The sequence below is a fragment of the Mobula hypostoma genome, chromosome 18 (assembly GCF_963921235.1).
Source record: "Mobula hypostoma chromosome 18, sMobHyp1.1, whole genome shotgun sequence".
In the NCBI taxonomy this organism is placed as follows: Eukaryota; Metazoa; Chordata; class Chondrichthyes; order Myliobatiformes; family Myliobatidae; genus Mobula; species Mobula hypostoma.
The window spans coordinates 6,113,160-6,134,359 of record NC_086114.1 but is presented as its reverse complement, the minus strand read 5'-3'; the positions used below and the strand labels follow the sequence as shown (position 1 = coordinate 6,134,359).

Sequence of the window (21,200 nt, the reverse complement as noted above, 5' to 3'; positions counted from 1 at the left end):
ACCTTGTTGTGCTTTAGTTTTTGCAGCAGGTGGCTCATCATCTGAACTGTCAGACTCTTCACTGCTTGAACTCTCTTTTGTTGTGGCTGCCACTGGTTTAGCTGGGATTGCGGATTTTGGATTTGGTGCCTTTCCAACAGGAGACTTGGTTGGCTGAGCTTTCTTTTGCATGATTTTCTGTTAATATGAGATAATTTATCAATACATGTAAAAGAACAAGTGCCTGTAACCAGAAGATTTTCACATCACACCAGTATTCCTATAGCATTGTAAATCCACCCAAATAATTAACAGTAAACAGACAAATCTTTGCAAACATTGCCAATAAGGATAAATAAGAACAAATCATAGGAATGCTATTAACTTCAAGCTCTACACATCTCAGGGCTAAATGTTTACTTATGATTTGATTGTCAGCACCGTGTACACTACGTCCACAGACAAAAATCTTAGAATATTATGCTCCCTCACCTCCTGCATGGAGCCCCTGAACAAAACTGCCTTTATACAAGCCTTGCAGATCACTTGCTCAGGATCAGATGGATTACTGTTAGGACCAGAGAAAGGCTGTAAAATATAATCTAACCAAAATAAAAGCAGGGAATTCTTTTGTTATGAAAAGGCACAACTGATATACAGAAGCAGGTTCTGTTTTCCTCAGCGATAGAAGAGTATGTGTAGAATTGAGGTATTCTGATAAGAATGGATGTGAATGAAATGACTGCCAATGCAGTAGGATTATAGTCATAGAACATGACGCACAGAAACAGGACCTTCAGCCTATCTCATCTGTGACGAGCCATTAACCTGCCTAGCTCCATCAACCTCCACACAGACTATAGCCTTCCATACATGTACCTACCCAAATTTCTCTTAAATGTTAAAATTGAACCCCACACCCACCATTTGCACTGGCAGCTTGTTCCACACTCTCATCACCCTCTAAGTGAAGAGACCCCCCCCCATGTTCCCCTGAAGCATTTCACCCTTCACCCTTAACTCATGACATCCATTTGCAGTTTCACCCAACCTTAGTGGCAAGTCTGCTCGCATTTACCCTATCCATATCCTTCAAATTTTTTACTTCCAAGGAATAAAGTCCTACTCTACTCAACCTTCGTTATAACTCAAGTCCAGGCAGCATCCTTGTATACTTTCTCTGCACTCTTTCAATTTTTTTTTAATTTAATTTTTATTTGGATAAGGTGTTTGCAAGTATTATACAAACTTTTTTTTACATGTATAACCTTTTCCATTTTTATATACGTATAAATCTATAATTATTTATACATTCACAAATACACATTGAGATGACATAATAAGTAATTAGGCGCTTAAATAGCTAATTATGTGCAGTTGTAATTCCACTCTATTAGACTAAGAAATGATAATGGCTGTTAAAAAAAATTAGTAATAACAGTGGTTGAATAATAATTTCCATGCATCTCTTCTGGTCCAAAATATTGTATGTAGCCCTACGTAACTTCCATTGTAGGTGTTTATATCTTAATTTGTTCAAGTTTGTTCCTACCCACAAACATACTTATCCAATCCCTATGTACTTATTTACTTCATTTTATCATTTTTTTCCTTTCCCAAATCTTTTCCTTTACTTTTGTTAATTCCCCATTTTTCAAAAAAGAACAGTAAACATTCAAACCCAGGGTGCTTATGTTAACACTATTACTATGTTGATGAGGAAAGCAGTACAAACCATTAGGAGAGTCATCTAAAGTCTGCTCACTTTGGGGTTATGAATTCAATCTATTTATTCCAAATTTGATAAAATTTGCACTCTTTCAATCTTATGTACTTCTTTCCTGCAGGTAGGTGACCAAAACTGCACTCAATACTCCAAATTAGGCCTCACCAACGTCTTACGTGATTTCAACAAAACATCCTAACTCCTCTACTAAATAAATCGTTTTAAGGAGGCCAATGTGCCAAAAGCTTGCTTTACAACCCTATCTACCCGTGACTTCACTTTCTAGGAATTATGGATTTGTATTCCCAGATCCCTCTGTTCTACCAGAATCCTCAGTGCCCTACCATTCACTGTGTAAGACCTACCCTGGTTGGTCCTCCCAAAGTGCAACACCTTACATGTGTCTGCATTAAATTCCATCTGCCATTTTTCAGCCCAATTTTCCAGCTGGTACAGATCCCACAAGCCATGATAGTCTTCCTCACTGTCCACTACACCCCCAAAATTTGCTGATCCAGTTTACCACATTATCATGCAGATCATTGATATTGATGACAAATAACTGACCCAGCACCGATCCCTGTACTCCACTAGTCACAGGCCTCCAGTCAGAGAGGCAACCATCTACTACCACTCTCTGGCTTCTCCAGTGAAGCCAATGTCTAATCCAATTTACTACCTCATCTTGAATGCTAAGACACTGACCTTCTGGACCAAACTACTATGCAGGACGTTGTCAAAGGCCTTGCTAAAGTATGCACAGGCAACAATCACTGCCTTGCCTTCATCAACTTCCCTGGTAATATCCTCAAAAAAAAACTATAAGATTGGTTAGACACAACACACTTATCTTTGCTCATCTTTGGAATGTGGGAGGAAACCGAATCACCTGGAGGAAACCCAGTCACTGGAAGAACATGAACTATTCTAGTACAAGATGACTTTAAGTAGACTTCAGACATGACAGGCATAAAGAGTGAAACAGATGCAAGCAAGATACTTGACTGTGTGGTTGCACTGTGGACTCTCAGAAACATTGCAAGGCAGGCTTGTTAAAAGCCTTACACTAAGGATGAATGTTTATCTATGCCACCGATCAGAGAAAATTAAAACATGTACTTGTGCAGACACTAGTGGTTTATTTGCAGCTGAGTCAGAGTCACTCGAGTCATCACTGGAATCATCTTCACTACTCTCATCGGCTGCTTTAGTGACAGCTTTTGGAGGGATCCCTGAAAACAAAACAGAGCTCAGGTTACTGAAGCACAGCAGGAAGACATTACAACTTAGAGGAAACAATTCCGATTACATTACTAAGACACCTTAAGCTCTACAGTGCTGGATATACACAAGGCAAACATGAATCCAGGGATTGTGGGCAGACTTAGTTTAATCTATTTTATTTAACTGCCTAACTCCTCTGCCAGCCATAGGCAGCTAGCTCGGTAATGGTTATGGTTACCACAGTTTGGCTTTACCTGGTTTCACAGAAGCTTTTGCAGCAGGTTTCTCATCCTCTGAGCTGTCCGAATCTTCACTGCTAGAGCTTACATCTTTCTTCCTGGCAGCAGGTTTGCTAGCTGGAGCTGCTTTATTTGCAGGGGTCGCACTTTTAACAGTGACAGCCTTCTGATGAAGCAGAAGAATGCAAAAGAAAAAATAAGGTTAAAACAAATCTTTGAAAGGAACCAGCTTAATAAACTCTCTAAATAATTCTGACAGATCTAGAAAAGAAAATAGGCAAGACAATGTTTTTTTTTCCAAGTTTTGCTTAAAGGAAAAAGTCAAGTTGGCCCAGACCAAGAAACACTAAATACAATCTGGCAATTGCCACAATATACATCAATGTTAAAATAATTATCATCAGTGTTAACCAAAGGTTTCTCAAGCAACCTCTCGAGATCCAGGGTGACTTGATTCCAATTTGTTTTGTGGATACTGATACACTCTTCCCATAAATAGGATAAGATCACTTCTTCAGTCAAACATAGGAGTTTGGCCTATCAAATCTGCTCCAGCATTCGATCATGGCTACTTTTTTCTCTCTCAACCCCATTTTTCTGCCTTTTCCTGTAACCTTTGACGTCCTTACTAACCAAGAACCTATCAACCTCCACTTTTATTTACTGTCTGTTATGCCGCTAGCATGTAGGGCAGCAATGAAGGTCCTCCATCTTTTCTACTGTGCCCCTGGTGTGGATCAAGGTCCTCATTCTGCCTCTGTAGTACAGTGCCAAGTTGTCCTTGTGTCTGAAATTACCTTCCACTTTAGATATATCCAATGACTTAGCATCCACAGCCATCTGTGCAATGAATTCTGCAGATTCACCACCCTCTGGCTAAAGATATTCCTCCTCATCTCTGACGTTCCTCTATTCTGAGGATGTTAACAAGTTTTTCAAAACCATTCCCAATGCTCTTCCTCCACTTTGTGTGGTTGCACTGACCCACGCTGACTAAATTGGAGACATCAGATGAGGACAGCACTGGAACCAGGGACCCCCTACGTCACTGCTAGCCATTCTCCATTTCTTTATGACCTCAGCAAAGCATCTTATAACAATTACTAAATTAATAACTCAACAGCACTTGCACACTCGTATTATACCAAACATCCAGCTCATCAAGATAATGAAACACACTGATTCTTGTGATTCTAATCCTTTACTCCAGTGCGTAATTTCAGACAAGTCAAATCCCATTGTAGCACTAATCTTATTTAGAACCAGCAATCAAACATTGCCAACTCTGAGGCAGGACCATCACATAAGGAGACAAGTTTTGAGTCCTCACCTGCGCTGGCTTTGTTTCTTCCTCTGAATCTGAAGAACTTGAATCTTCACTGCTACTGCTTTTCTTCTTTGTCACAACATTTTTGGCAGCGGGTTTGCTTACAGCAGAGGTTGGTGGTTTGCTCACTATATAAATAACACAACAGCAGTGTCAAGCTGGTGATTTTTCACCACAGATTTATTGCATCATATTTGTGTATCCACCAAAAATAGTTCCTTGCAGAGTGCTAAAGGAACACAGCAGGTCAGTCAGAATCTAAAGAAAGGAATAAATAGTCAACATTTCAGCTCAATATGTTGATTGTTTATTCCTCTGCACAGAAGCTGCTGAATTCCTCTAGCATTGTGTGTGTGTTACTCTGGATTTCCCACATCTGCAGAACCCTGTGGTTAAAAATTGTTCAATTTGCAACAATTTTAAAAGATGAAAGATTAGTTTTAATTGTCACATGTACATTGAAACATACAGTGAAATGTGCTGTTTTTGTTGAGAATGTGCCGGGGGCAGCACGCAAGTATTGCCAAGGCTCTTGTGCCAAAGTAGCATGTCCATAATTAAATAAACTTAACCTGTACATGTTTAGAATGTGGGAAGAAACTGGAGGAACCAGAGGAAACTCATGCAGTCATGGGTAGAATGTACAAACTTATTGCAGATGATGGTGGGAATTGAACTCCAATCCTACAGCTGGTGCTATAAAGTATTATGCCAAACGCTATGTTACCATGCCAGCTGCTATGCTCTACTGGTACCAGTTGCAGTCAGATAATTTATCCGTTACCTTTTTGTACTGATGCTATTAGACACACTATTGAATGGAACCTTGTTCAACATAATCATCTCATTAACAAGATCTAAAATTCAGGGATTTCTGACCCCTATCCCACAGGCTCCAATGCACAGGATCACAAGAGGCTGTAGAGGGCAGTAGACTCAGCCAACTCCCCACCACTGAAGAAATCATGAGGTATTGCTTCAAGAAGGCAGCACCCATTATTGAGGACCCTCGCCATCCAAGACATGTCCTCTTGTTACTATCATTGAGGAGCTGCTTCAAGAGCTCAAAGACCTGCACTCAATTTCAGAAATGGCCTTCTCCCTCCTACCATCAGATTTCTGAAGAACAGTCCATAAACCCGAGAGCTCCTTTATTTCTTTTCAGCACTATTTATATTTTGTAATTTATAATATTTTTTCTGTCTCCACAATACTGCCACTGCAAAAAAAATTATGTAATACAAGTTCGTAATAAATATGACTCAGATATTGAAATCATGGCTATTTCCCCCATAGAACATAACTTGACAAATGACCCAGCAGCTGAATTGTAGATTACGTTACAACATTTTTCATCTTCTAACCCTTACTAATATTCCACTGTGCACCAGAGTCAAGTATCAGTCTGGATGAATTCATTCCTCTTTATCGTGTATTAACTGTGTATTCTCAAAAATGATTGCCAAGCAGTGCCTGCTGAAACCATGTGCATATCTATAAGTGTGTTTTTTTAAAAATAAAGTCTGTCATGCTTTGAAATACCTGGCATCTTTGGAGTAGGTTCTTCCTCAGAGCTGTCCGAGCTGTCTGAACTACTGGAAGATACATCTTTCTTGGCCTTTTTTGCAGGAGGACCGTTAGGTACAGCCTGCCTTTTCTTCGCTTTCCCTGATGACCTGTAGAAAAGTTTTAATGAAACAATCAATAACGCACTACAGAACATTTCCACTGATACAATTTCAGCACGGAGGGTACAAGATTTCCAACAGTTGTTCAAGGATTACAACTACTCCTGTTATAAAACAGCCAGGACCAAAATGTTACAGAACCCCAAAATGTTGTTGAGCTCCATTTAGAGAAGGAAATACATCACCTATAACTAAACTGTCCTACTGAAACTCCACAACCACAGCAACACAGCCAACTCATGAAAAGGACAGGCAACAAATTATTCAAGTTCAAGGGAGTTAGGGCTGGATTCCAAAGACAAGCCTGATGGCAAATGCCTTTACGTTGCTAATGTCAATAAATGATTCATCAGGAAATTAGGGGCCCTCTAAACTAAGCAGTCAAATCAAATGCTTAACGCACAAGGCACAGTGGAAGATGTTTCTACCAGAACCTTCACTTTGAAAGGTATACTGTTTATTTCAATTGTATTGCACTCATATTCTAATGATTTTTTTCAGTTAATGCGTTGAAACATAAAAGCACATTCATTTTCTTAAACACACGAGATTCTAGAGATACTGGAAACTCAAAGTAACACACAAGGTGCTGGAGAAACTCAGCAGGTCAGGCAGGATCTATGGAAAGGAATAAACAGTTGATCTTCCAGGCCAAGACCCTTCATCATCCATTTTCTTCCTAATTCAACACATCTGATAGGAGGTCAAACTGAACCTTTAACTCCATTCCCCCCTTGTATGCCACTTGATCTGTTGAGTATCTCAATTTTTATTTCCAACACTCAATACCTCCATATTTAGTTTCCTTTATATACACGTTGCAGTCAGTTTACCAATCCATATTGCTACCTCCAGAACATTCAGAATCAAGTTCATGAGTGGTTATTATTATTACAGTTTATTATTAAATCATAAACCATAAGAATTTCACATAATTAAGTTTAGTAAGAAAAAAATTATTTCAAACAACAAAAATCTGCAAAGTACCATCAGGAAAGACTTGCCTGAATAGCACAATGGCACCCATGACAAAGACAGCAGTAAGTGGATGGAACATTTGGTCAGTAGCTAACCAATAGAGAAATTCCTTCACATGTTGCTATGTTAAACAGGGACAACTATCAAGGGTGCTAGAGAGCTCTGAGACCGTGTTGAGTTGTTCCCTCGGGCCCAAAGGTTTCCTCCTCCATCACAATTTTGTGAATGCTGAGAGATTAACTGACCACACTGTATTTTAGACCACAAAATATATGAGCAGAATAAGGCCTTTTGAGGCTGCTCCACCATTTCATCATGGCTGATCCAATTCTCCTCTCAGCCCCAACCTCCTACCTTCTCCCTGTATCCCTTCATGCCCTGACCAATCAAGAATATATCAATCTCTGCCTTATATATACTTAAAGACTTGCCCTCCACAGCTCCCTATGGCAAAGAATTCCACGGATTCACCATTGTCTGGCGAAAGAAATCCCTCATTTCCATTCTAAAAGGACGCCCTTCTATTCTGAGGCTGTGTCCTCTGGTCTTAGACTCTCCCACCAAAGGAAACATCCGCTCTACATCAACTCTATCAAGGCCTTTCACCATTCAATAGGTTTCAATGAGGTCACCCCTCATTCTTCTGAATTCTAGTGAACACAGGCCCAGAGCCAACTATCACTCTTGATTACGACAAGCCATTCAATCCCATAATCTCAAGCTGCAGGACATAGGAAACTGGGTGACAGCAGGAAGGGGGAATAAGAACGAGATTCCCGGATGGCATGTTGTGTCCCGAGCCCCAGGGTCCAGGATATCACGTATTGAGACCTCAGCATTCTTAAGTAAGAGAGTGAACAGTCAGAAGTTGTGATTCATATAGGTACCAATGACATGGGTAGGACGAGTGACAAAGTTCTGCATAGGAAATTCAAGGAGTTAGGTGCCAGGTTGCAATCTCAGGATTGCTACCCGTGCCACGTGCTAGTGAGGCCAGAACTAGGAAGAGTTGGTGTAGGAAGGAGGGCATTAGATTTTTGGATCAATGGGCTCTCTTTCAGGGAAGATGAGACCTGGACAGAAGGGGCAATTTGCACCTGGAGGGGAAGTAATGTCCTAGTGGAAAGGCTTGTTAATGCTGCATGGCAGGGTTTAAACTAGAGTTGCAGGGAGGTGGGAACCACAGTGCCAGACAGCTTGTGGAGAGGTTGTGGAGGCAGATGTTGGGAAGACCACAGATAAAGTTAGCAATCAAAAGGTTGAGCAAGGTTCGACAAAATCAAAAGGGGTGAATACAGGACCGAAGGTCATGTATCTGAAAGCAAGCAATATACGGAATAAGGTAGATTAACTTGCAGCACAGTTGCAGATTGGCAGGAATGATGTTGTAGGCATCAAAGAATCATGGCTGAAAGATTATAGCTGGGAGCATAATATCCAAGGATATACATTGTATCGAAAGGACAGGCAGGAAGGCTGAGGGGGTGACATTGCTCTGTTGGTAAAAAAAAATGAAATCAAATCATTAGAAAGAGGTGACATAGGATCGGAAGGAGTTGAATAATCGTGGATACAGCTAAGGAACTGCAAGGGTAGAAGGACCCTGACAGGAGTTGTACACAGGCCCCCAAACAGTAATAAGGATGAGGCCTTCAAATTACACTGAGAAATAGAAAATGCACGTCAAAAGGGAAATATTACCATAGTCATGTGGGACTTCAATATGCAGGTAGATTGGGAAAATCAGGTTGGTGCTGGATTACAGGAGGGGGAATTTCTAGAGTGCCTACAGGTGGGCTTCGTAGAGCAGCTCGTTGTTGAGCCCTCTAGAGGATTAAGTATTCTGCATTGGGTGTGTGCAATGAACCAGAATTGATTAGCGAGCTTAACATAAAAGAAACCTTCAGAGCAAGTGATCATAATATGATTGAATTCACCCTGGAATTTGAGAAGCAGCAGCTAAAGTCAGATGCATCAGTTTTGCAGTGGAGTAAAGGGAATTAGAGGCACCAGAAAGGAGCTGGCCAGAATTGATTAGAAAAGAACATTGGCAGGGATGATGGCAAAGCAGCAACACCTGGAATTTCTGGAAGCAATTCGGAAGGCACAGGATATACAGAAACCAAACAGAAGAAGTATTCTAAAGGGAAGATGACATAACCGTGGCTAACAAGAGTAGTCAAAGCCAACATAAAACCCAAAGGTTTGGGTGACTGTCAGAAGAGGGAAGGAAAATGCCCAGACAGTGGAGAGCACCCCTGTGGCTGCCCCCTCAGCAACAAGTATCTCGTTTTGGATGCTGTTGAGGAGAATGACCTGACAGGTGACTGCCACGGTGACCGGGTCTCTGGTATTGAGCCTGGCACTGTTGTGCAGGAGGGAAGGAGGGAGAAGAGGAATGCAGTAGTCATAGGGGATTCCATAGTCGGGGAACAGATAGGAGATTCTGTGAGCCTGATAGAGATACCCGTATGGTATGTTGCCTCCCAGGTGACAGGGTACGGGATGTCTCGGATCGGATCCAAAATATTGTGAAGGGAGAGGGCGAGCAGCTAGTTGTCTTGGTACATATTGGTACCAATGACATAGATAGGAAAAGGGAGGAGGTCTGAAGAGAGATTTCCGGGAGTTAGGAAGGAAGCTGAGAAGCAGAATCTCCGAGGTAGTAATCTCAGGATTGCTACCTGTGCCACGTGCTTGAGAGGGCAAGAATAGTAGGCAGATGAATGCGTGGCTGAGAGACTGGTACAGGGGGCGGGCTTCAGATTCTTGGATCATTGGGATCTCTTCTGGGGGAAGTATGACCTGTTCAAAAAGGATGGGTTACACCTGAACCCGAAGGGGACCAGTATCCTGGTGGGAAGGTTTAACTGAGCTGTTAGAGAGGGTTTAAACTAATTTGGCAGGGGGATGGGAACTGGAATGATAGAGCGGAGGAGGGGGAAAAACAGAAATAAATCTAAGATAGTGAGCAGTAAAGATATCAGGAAGGACAGGCAGGTGATGGGGCAAATTTGCAGCCATTGGGATGAGTTGCAGTGCAATCAAAGCAAGTACCACCAAATACTGGTCTTAAGGTGTTATACTTAAATGCACGCAGCATAAGGAATAAGGTGGATGATCTTGTCGTACAGCTACAGATTGGCAGGTATGATATTGTGGCCATCACTGAGACGTGGCTAAAGGATGCATGTCTCTGGGAGCTGAACGTCCAAGGATACACGATGTATCGGAAGGATAGGCAGGTAGGCAGAGGGGGTGGCGTGGCTTTACTGGTAAGAAATGATAATAAATCATTAGAAAGAGGTGACATAGGATCAGAAGGTGCAGAATCTTTATGGGTTGAGCTAAGAAATCGCAGGGGTAAAACGACCCAGATGGCAGTTATATACAGGCCTCCTAACAGCTGCAGTGATGTGGACTACAAATTACAACAGGAAATAGAAAATGCTTGCCAGAAGGGCAGTGTTATGATAATTGTGGGGAATTTTAACATGCCAGTGGATTAGGAAAATCAAGTCGGCACTGGATCTCAAAAGAGAGAATTTGTAGAATGTCTGCAAGATAGCTTTTTAGAACATCTTGTTGTTGAGCACACTAGGGGATCAGCTGTACTGGATTGGGTGTCGTGTAATGAACCAGAGGTGAACAGAGAGATTGAGGTGAAGGAACCCTTGGGGGGCAGTGATAACATGATTGAGTTCACTGTGAAGTTTAAGAAAGAGAAGCCGAAATCTGATGTGTCGGTATTTCAGTGGAGTAAAGGAAATTACAGTGGCATGAGAGAGGAACTGGCCAGAGTTGACTGAAAAGGGACACTGGCGGGAAGGATGGCAGAGCAGCAGTGGCTGGAGTTTATGCGAGAAGTGAGGAAGGTGCAAGACAGATATATTCCAAAAAAGAAGGAATTTTCAAATGGAAAAAGGATGCAACCGTGGCTGACAAGAGAAGTCAAAGCCAAAGTTAAAGCAAAGGAGAGGGCATACAAGGAAACAAAAATTAGCGGGAAGACAAGAGGATTGGGAAGTTTTTAAAAGCTTACAAAAGGAAACTAAGAAGGTCATTAAGAGGGAAAAGATGAACTATGAAAGGAAGCTAGCAAATAATATCAAAGAGGATACTAAAAGCTTTTTCAAGAATATAAGGAGTAAAAGACAGGTATAGATAGATATAGAGAGATACGAGAGAAGACATAGGACCTATAGAAAATGATGCTGGAGAAATTGTAATGGGAGATAAGGAGATGGCGGAGGAACTGAACGAGTATTTTGCACCAGTCTTCACTGAGGAAGACATCAGCAGTATACCAGACATTCAAGGGTGTCAGGGAAGAGAATGTGCGCGGTCACAATTACGACAGAGAAAGTACTCAGAAAGCTGAATAGTCTAAGGGTAGATAAGTCTCCCGGACTAGATGGAATGCACACTCGTGTTCTGAAGCAAGTAGCTGTAGAGACTGTGGAGGCATTAGCAATGATCTTTCAAAAGTCAATAGATTCTGGCATGGTTCTGGAGGACTGGAAGATTGCAAATGTCACTCCACTATTTAAGAAGAGGGCAAGGAAGCAAAAAGGAAATTATAGACCTGTTAGCTTGACATCGGTGGTTGGGAAGTTGTTGGAGTTGATTGTCAAGGATGAGGTTACGGAGTACCTGGAGGCATATGACAAGATAGGCAGAACCCAGCATGGTTTCCTTAAAGGAAAATCCTGCCTGACAAACCTATTGCAATTTTTTGAGGAAATTACAAGTAGGCTAGACAAGGGAGATGCAGTGGATGTTGTATATTTGGATTTTCAGAAGGCCTTTGACAAGGTGCCATACGAGGCTGCTTAACAAGATAAGAGCCCATAGAATTACGGGAAAGTTACATACGTGGATAGAGCGTTGGCTGATTGGCAGGAAACAGAGAGTGGGAATAAAGGGATCCTATTCTGGTTGGCTGCTAGATACCAGTGGTGTTCCACAGGGGTCCGTGTTGGGGCCACTTCCTTTTACGTTGTACATCAACAATTTGGATTATGGAATAGATGACTTTGTGGCTAAGTTTGCTGATGTTACAAAGATAGGTGGAGGGGCCGGTAGTGCTGAGGAAACAGAGCGTCTGCAGAGAGACTTGGATAGATTGGGAGAATGGGCAAAAAAGTGGCAAATGAAATACAATGTTGGAAAGTGTATGGTTATGCACTTTGGCAGAAGAAATAAACAGGCAAACTACTATTTAAGTGAGGAGAGAATTCAAAGTTCTGAGATGCAACGGGAGTTGGGCGTCCTCGTGCAGGATACCCTTAAGGTTAACCTCCAGGTTGAGTTGGTGGTGAAGAAGGCGAATGCAATGTTGGCATTCATTGCTAGAGGAATAGAGTATAGGAGCAGGGATGTGATGTTGAGGCTCTAAGGCACTGGTAAGACCTCACTTGGAGTACTGTGGGCAGTTTTGGGCTCCTTGTTTAAGAAAGGATGTGCTGACGTTGGAGAGGGTTCAGAGAAGATTCACTAGAATGATTCCAGGAATGAGAGGGTTAACATATGAGGAATGTTTGTCCGCTCTTGGACTGTATTCCTTGCAGTTTAGAAGAATGAGGGGGGACCTCACAGAAACATTTCAAATATTGAAAGGCATGAACAGAGTGGATGTGGCAAAATTGTTTCCCATGGTGGGGGAGTCCAGTACGAGAGGGCATGACTTAAGGATTGAAGGGCACCCATTCAGAACAGAGATGCAAAGCAATTTTTTTAGCCAGAGGGTGGTGAATCTATGGAATTTGTTGCCACGGGTGGCAGTGGGGGCCAAGTCATTGGGTGTATTTAAGGCAGAGATTTATAGGTACCTGAGTAGCCAGGACATCAAAGGTTATGGTAAGAAAGCGGTGGAGTGGGAATAAATGGGAGAGTGGATCAGCTCATGATAAAATGGAGGAGCACATTCAATTTGCCGAATGGCCGACTTCAGCTCCTTTGTGTTACGGTCTTATGGTCATATAATACAGCAAAATTTAGTGGGAAGTTAGAGGATTGCAAAGCTTTTAAAAAATCAACAGAAGGCAACTAAAAACAACATTAAGGTGAAGATGGAACTCAAAAGCAAGCTAGCCAATAATATTAAAGAGGATGCATAACGTGCAAAAGAGAGGCGAGAGTGGATATTGAACGCTGGAAAATAATAGAAACCATAGAAAAACTACAGCACAGAAACAGGCCTTTTGGCCCTTCTTGACTGTGCCGAACCATTTTCTGCCTAGTCCCACTGACCTGCACACGGACCATATCTCTCCATACACCTCCCATCCATGTATCTGTCCAATTTATTCTTAAATGTTAAAAAAGAACCCGCATTTACCACCTCGTCTGGCAGCTCATTCCATACTGCTGGAGAGGTAGTAATAGAACACAACGAAATTGGGGATGAACTGGATAAGTATTTTGCTTGTGGAAGTATGGTGGAAGTTCCAGGTGTCAGGAAGCATGAAGTGTGTGAAGATATCATAACTAGACAGAAGGTTCTTGGGAAACTGAAAGGTCTGAAGGTAGATAAGTCACCTGGACGAGATGGCTTTCACCCCAAAATTCTGAAAGAGGTGGCTGAAGAGATTGTGGAGGTATTAGCAATTATCTTTCAAGAATCACTAGATTCTGGAATTGTTCTGGAAGACTGGAAAAGTGGAAATACCACTCCACTCTTCAAGGAGGGAGAACAGCCAGTCTTACCTCAGTGGTTAGGAAGGTGTTGAAGTCAATGAGGTCTCAGGGTACTTGGAGGCACATGGTAAACTAGGCCATAGTCAGCATGGTTTCCTCAAGTGAAAATATTGCCTGCTAAATCTGGAGAATCTGTTGATATTGTGTACTTGGATTTTCAGAATGCCTCTGACAAGGTGCCACACATGAGGCTGCTTAACAAACTACGAGCCCATGGTATTACAGGGAAGATTCTAGTATGGATAAAGCAGTGGCTGATTGGCAGGAAACAACAAGTGGGAATGAAGGGAGCCTTTTCTGCCAGTGACTAGCGGTGTTCCACAGAGGCCTGTGCCGGAACCGATTCTTTTTACATTATGTCAATGATTTGGATAATGGAATTGATGGCTTTGTTGCAAAGCCTGCAGATGATATGAAGATAGGTGGAGGGGCAGGTAGTCTTGAGGAAGTAGAGAGGCTACAGGAGGACCTAGACAGATCAGGAGAATGGGCAAAGAAATGGCAGATGGGATACAGTGTCGGGAAGAGCCTGGTCCTGCACTTTGGTCAAAAAAATGAAAGGGTTGACTACTTTCTAAATGGATAGAAAATGCAAAAAAAATTGAGATGCACAGGGAGTTTGGAGTCATTGTACAGGATTCCCTAAAGGTTACTTTGCAGGTTATGTCTGTGCTGAGGATGGCAAATGTAATGTTAGCAGTCATTTCAAGAGGACTAGTATATAAAAGCAAGGATGTAATGTTGAAAATTTATAAAGTACTGGTGAGTCCTCACTTGGAGTATTGTGAGTAGGTTTGAGCCTCTTATCTTAGAAATAATGTGCTGAAATTGGAGAGGATTCAAAGGAGGCTCACGAAAACGATTCCAAGATTGAAAGGTTTGTCATATAAGAGCATTTGATGGCTCTGGACCTATATCAAATGGAATTAAAAAGAATAAAGGGTGACCTCATTGAAATCTATTGAATGGTGAAAGGCCTTGATAGAGTCGATGTAGAGAAGTTGTTTTCTTTGAAGGCCAAGTCTTTTAAGTATATTTAAGGCAGAGATTGATATATTCTTGATTGGTCAGGGCATGAAGGGATACAGAGAAAAGACAGGAGGTTGGGGCTGAGAGGAAAATCGGACCAGCCAGAATGAGATGGCTGAGCAGACCCAATGGGCCAAATGGCCCAATTCTACTCCTTTATCTTATGGCCTTTCGGAATCATTTTTGTGAACTTTCTTTGAATCCTCTCCAAGTAATCTTAATAAAAGCTGCGCTTTAATTGGAATGAGGGGATAATAAAATGAGATGATCTATTTAGGTTAGTCTAAATGAGAGTTCGTTGGTCAGCGTGGGCAGTGGGCTCAAGTGCTTGTTTCTCTGTTGTAGTCCCAGAAAAAGACACAAATCAAAGATGAAATGAAAACCAAAATTTAGAACTTACTTCACCCAAAAGTCAAAAATGTCCACAAGAGAAGGTGACTTTATATCCGGAATTTTCTAAAAGACAAAAAAAAAGGAGGGAAATGTTAGATTGATCTTCGAGTAGGTTAAAAGGTTGGCACAACTTCAAGGGTTGAAAGCCTGTAGTGTGCTGTAATGTTCTACAAATCTAAATAAATAGTTTATTATTAAATTGGGCAATTCCAATTTACTTCATTTTATGGAAGCTTTCCATACATCTTTATATTACTAAAAACCTATGTTAATTTAATAAGGTAGCTTGTGTTAAAGTGAAACAATCATTGATTTGAAGGAATCTGAGAGAAATGGTGGCTGGCAGAGACTGGAAGACAATGGGTATGGTACTTTTATTCAAGAACTATAGCAGGGCTAAGCCTGGTCACTGATGCCTACCACCAGTGGCAGGAAAAATTGTGAAAAACAACTGGATTAATCAGTATTTGCAAAGGCAGGAAATATATTTATTAATTTCAATTTATTTGGAATTAAAATAAATAGAAATTTATTTTATTTATGTGTAGAACAGGCCCAATAAGTCATGCTGCCCAGCAACCTATCTATATAACGTAGCCTAACTATAGGACAATTTACAATGACCAATTAACCTACTAACCAGTACGTCTTTGGCCTGGGGGAGGAAACTAGAGCACCCAATAGGAAACTTGTGCGATCATGGGGAGAATGTACAAACTCCTTACAGATTGCTTCTAATTTTCTCCAAATTCAAGCATAATATCGTCTGAGAAAACCAAAAACAGGTAGTTGGAGCATTAAGCTCTTTCCAATGTTGTAAGATACATCTTTTCGCCATTAAAGTAAGAAATGCAATCATTCTACGGGCTAAAGGAGAAAGATTACTGGAAATTTTAGGTAGTCCAAAGATAGCAGTAATAGGGAGAGGAGACATATCTATATTAGAAGCAATCTTTATGATTCCTCACTTAAATTTGAACAGACCTGGAGATCTTTTATTCAATATTTTCATTTAATGTAATTTTTTTTCTCTCCTCTTTTTTTGCTCCATATTTATATACCCTTCTTGTTTTTTTACTGTTTTTATTGGAGGTCGGGATTGAGGACGTGATTTTAAGTTTTTTAACTCTGCTTGGTTCCAAGTTAGCCCATTGCTTTGCTTTGCTTTTAGTTAGTTGCACGGTGGTTTTTTTGGGGTTTTTTTTTTCCTTTTCTCTATTGATATATAAAAATTAGTATACTATTATGTAACCTTAGTATGTTAAGTTTAAATTACATTGTTTGTATCATTTTTTTTTGTATTAATATCTCCTGTAATTTTATTGTATTCTAACAGTGTATTAGTGCCTTTATGGCTTACCTTTTTGTATACTTACTCAATAAAAAGATTTAAAAAGAAAGAACAAACTCCTTACAGACAGCGCCAGAACTGTATTCCAACGTTCTCAGCTGTAATAGCGTTGGACTAAATGCTACACTACCATGGAGCCCAGGGATAGTAAGCAGGTTTTGTCTAATTTGACTGTATGTTTTGGAGCAGTATCAATGAGGGAAATGGTCGATGTAGTACTTTAGTAAGATATTTGACAAACTGGGATCCAACTTTAGCATGGCAATAAGCAAAAGACATCAGCCAAGGATTGCCCATGCAATTGACAAGAGAGATACTGCAAGGTTTCTATATGCATATAGACAATAGGTGCAGGAGCAGGCCATTCGGCCCTTCAAGCCAGCACCGCTATTCACTGTGATCATGGCTGATCATCCACAATCAGTATCCAGTTCCTGCCTTATCCCCATAACCTTTGATTCCGCTATCTTTAAGAGCTCTATCCATCTCTTTCTTGAAAGCATACAGAGACTTGGCCTCCACAGCCTTCTGGGGCAGAGCATTCCATATATCCACCACTCTCTGGGTGAAAAATGTATATATTACATACTCTAGGTACGTAATATATACATTTGGGCCCATGGATGCTGATTCAGAAAGCAGAGGGGAGTGATTTTCGATACATTTTTCTAATTTTGACTTTTAAAAAATTCAGAAACCCTTCCCAAGATGCCACAAAAATATTTGACATTAGCCAAAAAACTACCCTACCGGACCAAATTAAAAGCCAACCACGTAACTAACACCAATCATCATCAGCCGGCAGAGATGCCTGGAGTACCAAAATTTACAATTGCACATTTGACACATCAGCAAGATAAACCAAGAAAGGGCATTACTCGAGGGACAACAGGGAACACTGCAAAAACAGAAGCGTGAAGGATCCAGATGTTGAAGAGGCCCTTAATGCTTTTTCATTGTAACTGGATGAGGTGTGCATGTCAGTGGGCCAATGTTAAAATATCAAGTCAGAGGAGCTCCCTAAGTAGCTGGGTCATGAAGATTTTAAAGCAACAGATGGTTGATTGTCTCAATGAAATGGAGGCACCACATTAAATTCAAGAAAGCACATGGCGAGAAAGGTAGTACTGATGCTGTAAGTGCAGAAACATGGAAATCAACAAAATTTGACTTGCTTCAAAATTTTTTACAGGTATCTACAAAGCCTATGAAACAGTCCTTTTATTTACCATGCCAAATGGATCCCTTTGCTACAAACACGCAACACTATCAGGTTCAAAGAAAGCAATGGATCACAACTGTGTTGTGCAAATATATCAGGAACTGATAAAAAGAAAGTTAAACTGCAATGCTTTAAGGGGCTAAGAATGGATAGTTTACCAATTGAGTACTGTGCTAATAAGAATGCAAGGATGATGTCCAAATTTTTAAAGAAATGGCTAATGAGTTGGGATAGGGACCTACAGTGGAAATCAAGCAAAATTCTTCTGCTTGTTTACAATTGTGCAGCACACCATAATATAGAATGTTTGAGAAACACTCAGCTGGATTTTCTACCTGCCAATACAACATCCTTGGTGCAGCCAACAGATATGGGAATGGTAAAAAATGTAAAGATGTTGCATCGTGGAAAGTTGGTGAACCACATTCTTGAAATAACTGATGAAAATCTGTTGTGTACACTGTGCGCGCGCATGCACGTGTACTGTATGTGCAGATATATACAAATTAATTCCAAAAATACTGTCAATAGTGCATTTTGGAATGACTAACACCAACAGATATACAATGAATAGTAAGGAATTCTGAGGAACATAAAGACTGTGGTTACACATTACCAAGCATCTCTGAGGCAACAGCACAAATATGTTTAAAGCGGCATACAAGATACTTGCAACACACATCAAAGTTGCTGGTGAACGCAGCAGGCCAGGCAGCATCTATAGGAAGAGGCGCAGTCGACGTTTCAGGCCGAGACCCTCGGCCTCGGAAGGGTCGCGGCCTGAAACGTCGACTGCGCCTCTTCCTATAGATGCTGCCTGGCCTGCTGCGTTCACCAGCAACTTTGATGTGTGTTGCTTGAATTTCCAGCATCTGCAGAATTCCTGTTGTTTACAAGATACTTGCCTTCAGTGGCAGAGGACACAGAATACCAGAATAGGGAGTTTATCGTACAACCCTGCAGCGGATAGTGAGGTCAGCTGAGATCATCATTGGGGTCTCTCTTCCCGCCAGTAGACATTTACACCACACGCTGCACCCGTAAAGCCAACAGCGTTGTGAAGGACCCCACGCACCCCTCATACAAACTCTCCTCCCTCCTGCCATCTGGCTAAAGATACCAAAGCACTCAGGCTCTCACGGCCAGACTGTGCAACTGTTTCTTCCCCCAAGCCATCAGACTCCTTAATACCCAGAGTCTACACTGACATCTACATCATTTATTATAATATTGTAATTTGTCCTATACTGTGCCTATTGTCTTGTTTTTTACTGTACTGCCCTAGACTGTTTTGTGCACTTTATGTAGTCCTGCATAGGTCTGTAGTCTAGTGCAGTTTTTGTGTTGTTTTACGTAGTCTAGTGTAGCCTTGAGTGATCACGTGGCTAAGTGGTTAAGGCATCGGACTATCTACCTGAAGGTCAAGTTTGAGCCCTAGACGAGGGAACATGTTGTGTCATTGAGCAAGGCACTTAATCACACATTGCTCTGCGACGACACTGGTGCCAAGCTGTTTGGGTCCTAATGCCCTTCCCTTGGACAACATTGGTGTTGTGGAGAGGGGAGACTTGCAGCATGGGCAACTGCTGGTCTTCCATACAACTTTGCCCAGGCCTGCCCCCTGGAGAGTGAAGACTTTCCAGGCGCAGATCCATGGTCTCGCACGACCAACGGATGCCTTTAAGCGTAGCCTTGTGTTGTCTCACTTAGTCTAGTGTAGTTTTGTGTTGTTTCCATGGTCCTAGAGGAATGTTGTTTTGTTTTTACTGTGTACTGTACCAGCAGTTTATGGTCAAAATGACAATAAAAAGCCACTTAACTTGAACTATAAAGCAACAAGGAAGGTTGAAGCATCGAAGCGAGTGCAGAGGGTGAGCGCCAACTGCCTGTCTATTGATTGGTACTGGAGATGGGAGAGCCTGCTACTGCACTCAAGAGAGTGTTGCCCAGGTTTTTTTCTGCATCTTGAATGTGGACTTTGGACTACAACTCTATTTTTCAGTCTTATAGTTTTTAAATTTTGTGTTTTTTCACACGATCTTCTCGATTTTTCTTGTGCAGGGAAGGGGATTTGGGGGTCGATGTACCTAATCTGTTCTGTTTGTTTTTTGTGCAGGAGGAGGGTGCCTGATCCGTTTTTGTTATTTTTGCAGGCAGGTGGGGCTTGGGGCTGATCATCATGCTGCCTTTCTTTTCTTTCTTCATTTCATGGTTACCCAGAGAATTGAAGAATTTCAGGGTTATATACTTTGATAATAAATGAGCTACATAAATTATTAGCTTGGATGCAGATGTGCAGTTTTGACTATGCTATCACAGGAAAGATGTGATTACCAGGTCAGCAGTGCTACAGTTATGGGTATACCTGGGCTGACATTGGGTATACTAGTATTTTGTTTCACCACCACTTTGTAAATAAACAAAGTTTTAATGTACCCTGTTTTAAGCAGTAGTTATGAATTAGTATTAAGTAATACATCAGGAGAATCGACTGGGTCTTTGAAAAGTCAACACTTCTAAATTCCTCAGTGTTATTATCTCACAGGACCTGTCCTGAGCCCAGCATGCAAGTGTAATTACAATGAAAGCAGGGCAGTGCCTCTACTTCCCTCGTAGTCTGTGAAGATTTGCTATGACATCCAAGTCTTTGACAAACTTACATAAATGTTAGTGGAGAGTATACAGATTGGCTGTATCACAGCCTGGTATGGAAACACCAAAGCTCTTGAATGAAAAATTCTACAAAATGTAGTGAACACAGCCAGTCCATTACAGGTAGAGCTCCCCCACCATTGATCATGTGTACATGAAGTGTTGTTACAGGAAAGCAACATCTGTCATCAGGGACCCCCACCACTCAGATCATGCTCTCTTCTCACTGCTGCCAATAGGAAGATGATACAGGAGCTTCAAGACTCAAGCCACCAGGCTCAGGATCCATCACTACCCATCAACTATAAGGCAGCTGAACCAAAAGAAATAACTTCACGTGTCCCATTCATCAATGGAATGTCCCCACAACTTACAGACTCACTTTCAAGGACTTTTCATCTCATGCGCTCGAAACTTATGATTATTTCTTTCTTTCTCTCTGTATTTGTAGTTTGTCGTCTTTTCCACACTGGCTGAATGGCCAAGTTGTTTCATTAATTTTATTATAGTTATTATTCCATTATCTAGTAGGTCTATACCTTAGATAGGTGTACTTTGATAATAAATTTACTTTGAAATGTGACATATGATTTATGTCCACCTGAGAAGGAAAATGTGGTCCTACTTTAAAACATCATTCCAAAGATGGCACCACAGAGCACACCACTAAAATTGTCAAAATGTTCACACAGC

The 21,200-nt window shown here is 41.3% G+C and overlaps 1 protein-coding gene across 4 annotated transcripts in view; it reads right to left on the bottom strand.

The window, feature by feature from the left end:
• Positions 1 to 21,200, bottom strand: part of nolc1 (nucleolar and coiled-body phosphoprotein 1) — a 44,372-nt gene that overhangs the window by 22,335 nt on the left and 837 nt on the right. For all 4 annotated transcript variants that reach the window (XM_063070381.1, XM_063070382.1, XM_063070383.1 and 1 more), the window contains exons 2-7: positions 15,290 to 15,345; positions 6,038 to 6,171; positions 4,499 to 4,623; positions 3,184 to 3,334; positions 2,825 to 2,937; positions 3 to 177 (exon numbers count right to left, since the gene is read on the bottom strand). In XM_063070381.1, the coding sequence (XP_062926451.1) occupies positions 3 to 177; positions 2,825 to 2,937; positions 3,184 to 3,334; positions 4,499 to 4,623; positions 6,038 to 6,171; positions 15,290 to 15,345 (754 nt within the window). The remainder of the gene's footprint in view (positions 1 to 2; positions 178 to 2,824; positions 2,938 to 3,183; positions 3,335 to 4,498; positions 4,624 to 6,037; positions 6,172 to 15,289; positions 15,346 to 21,200) is intronic.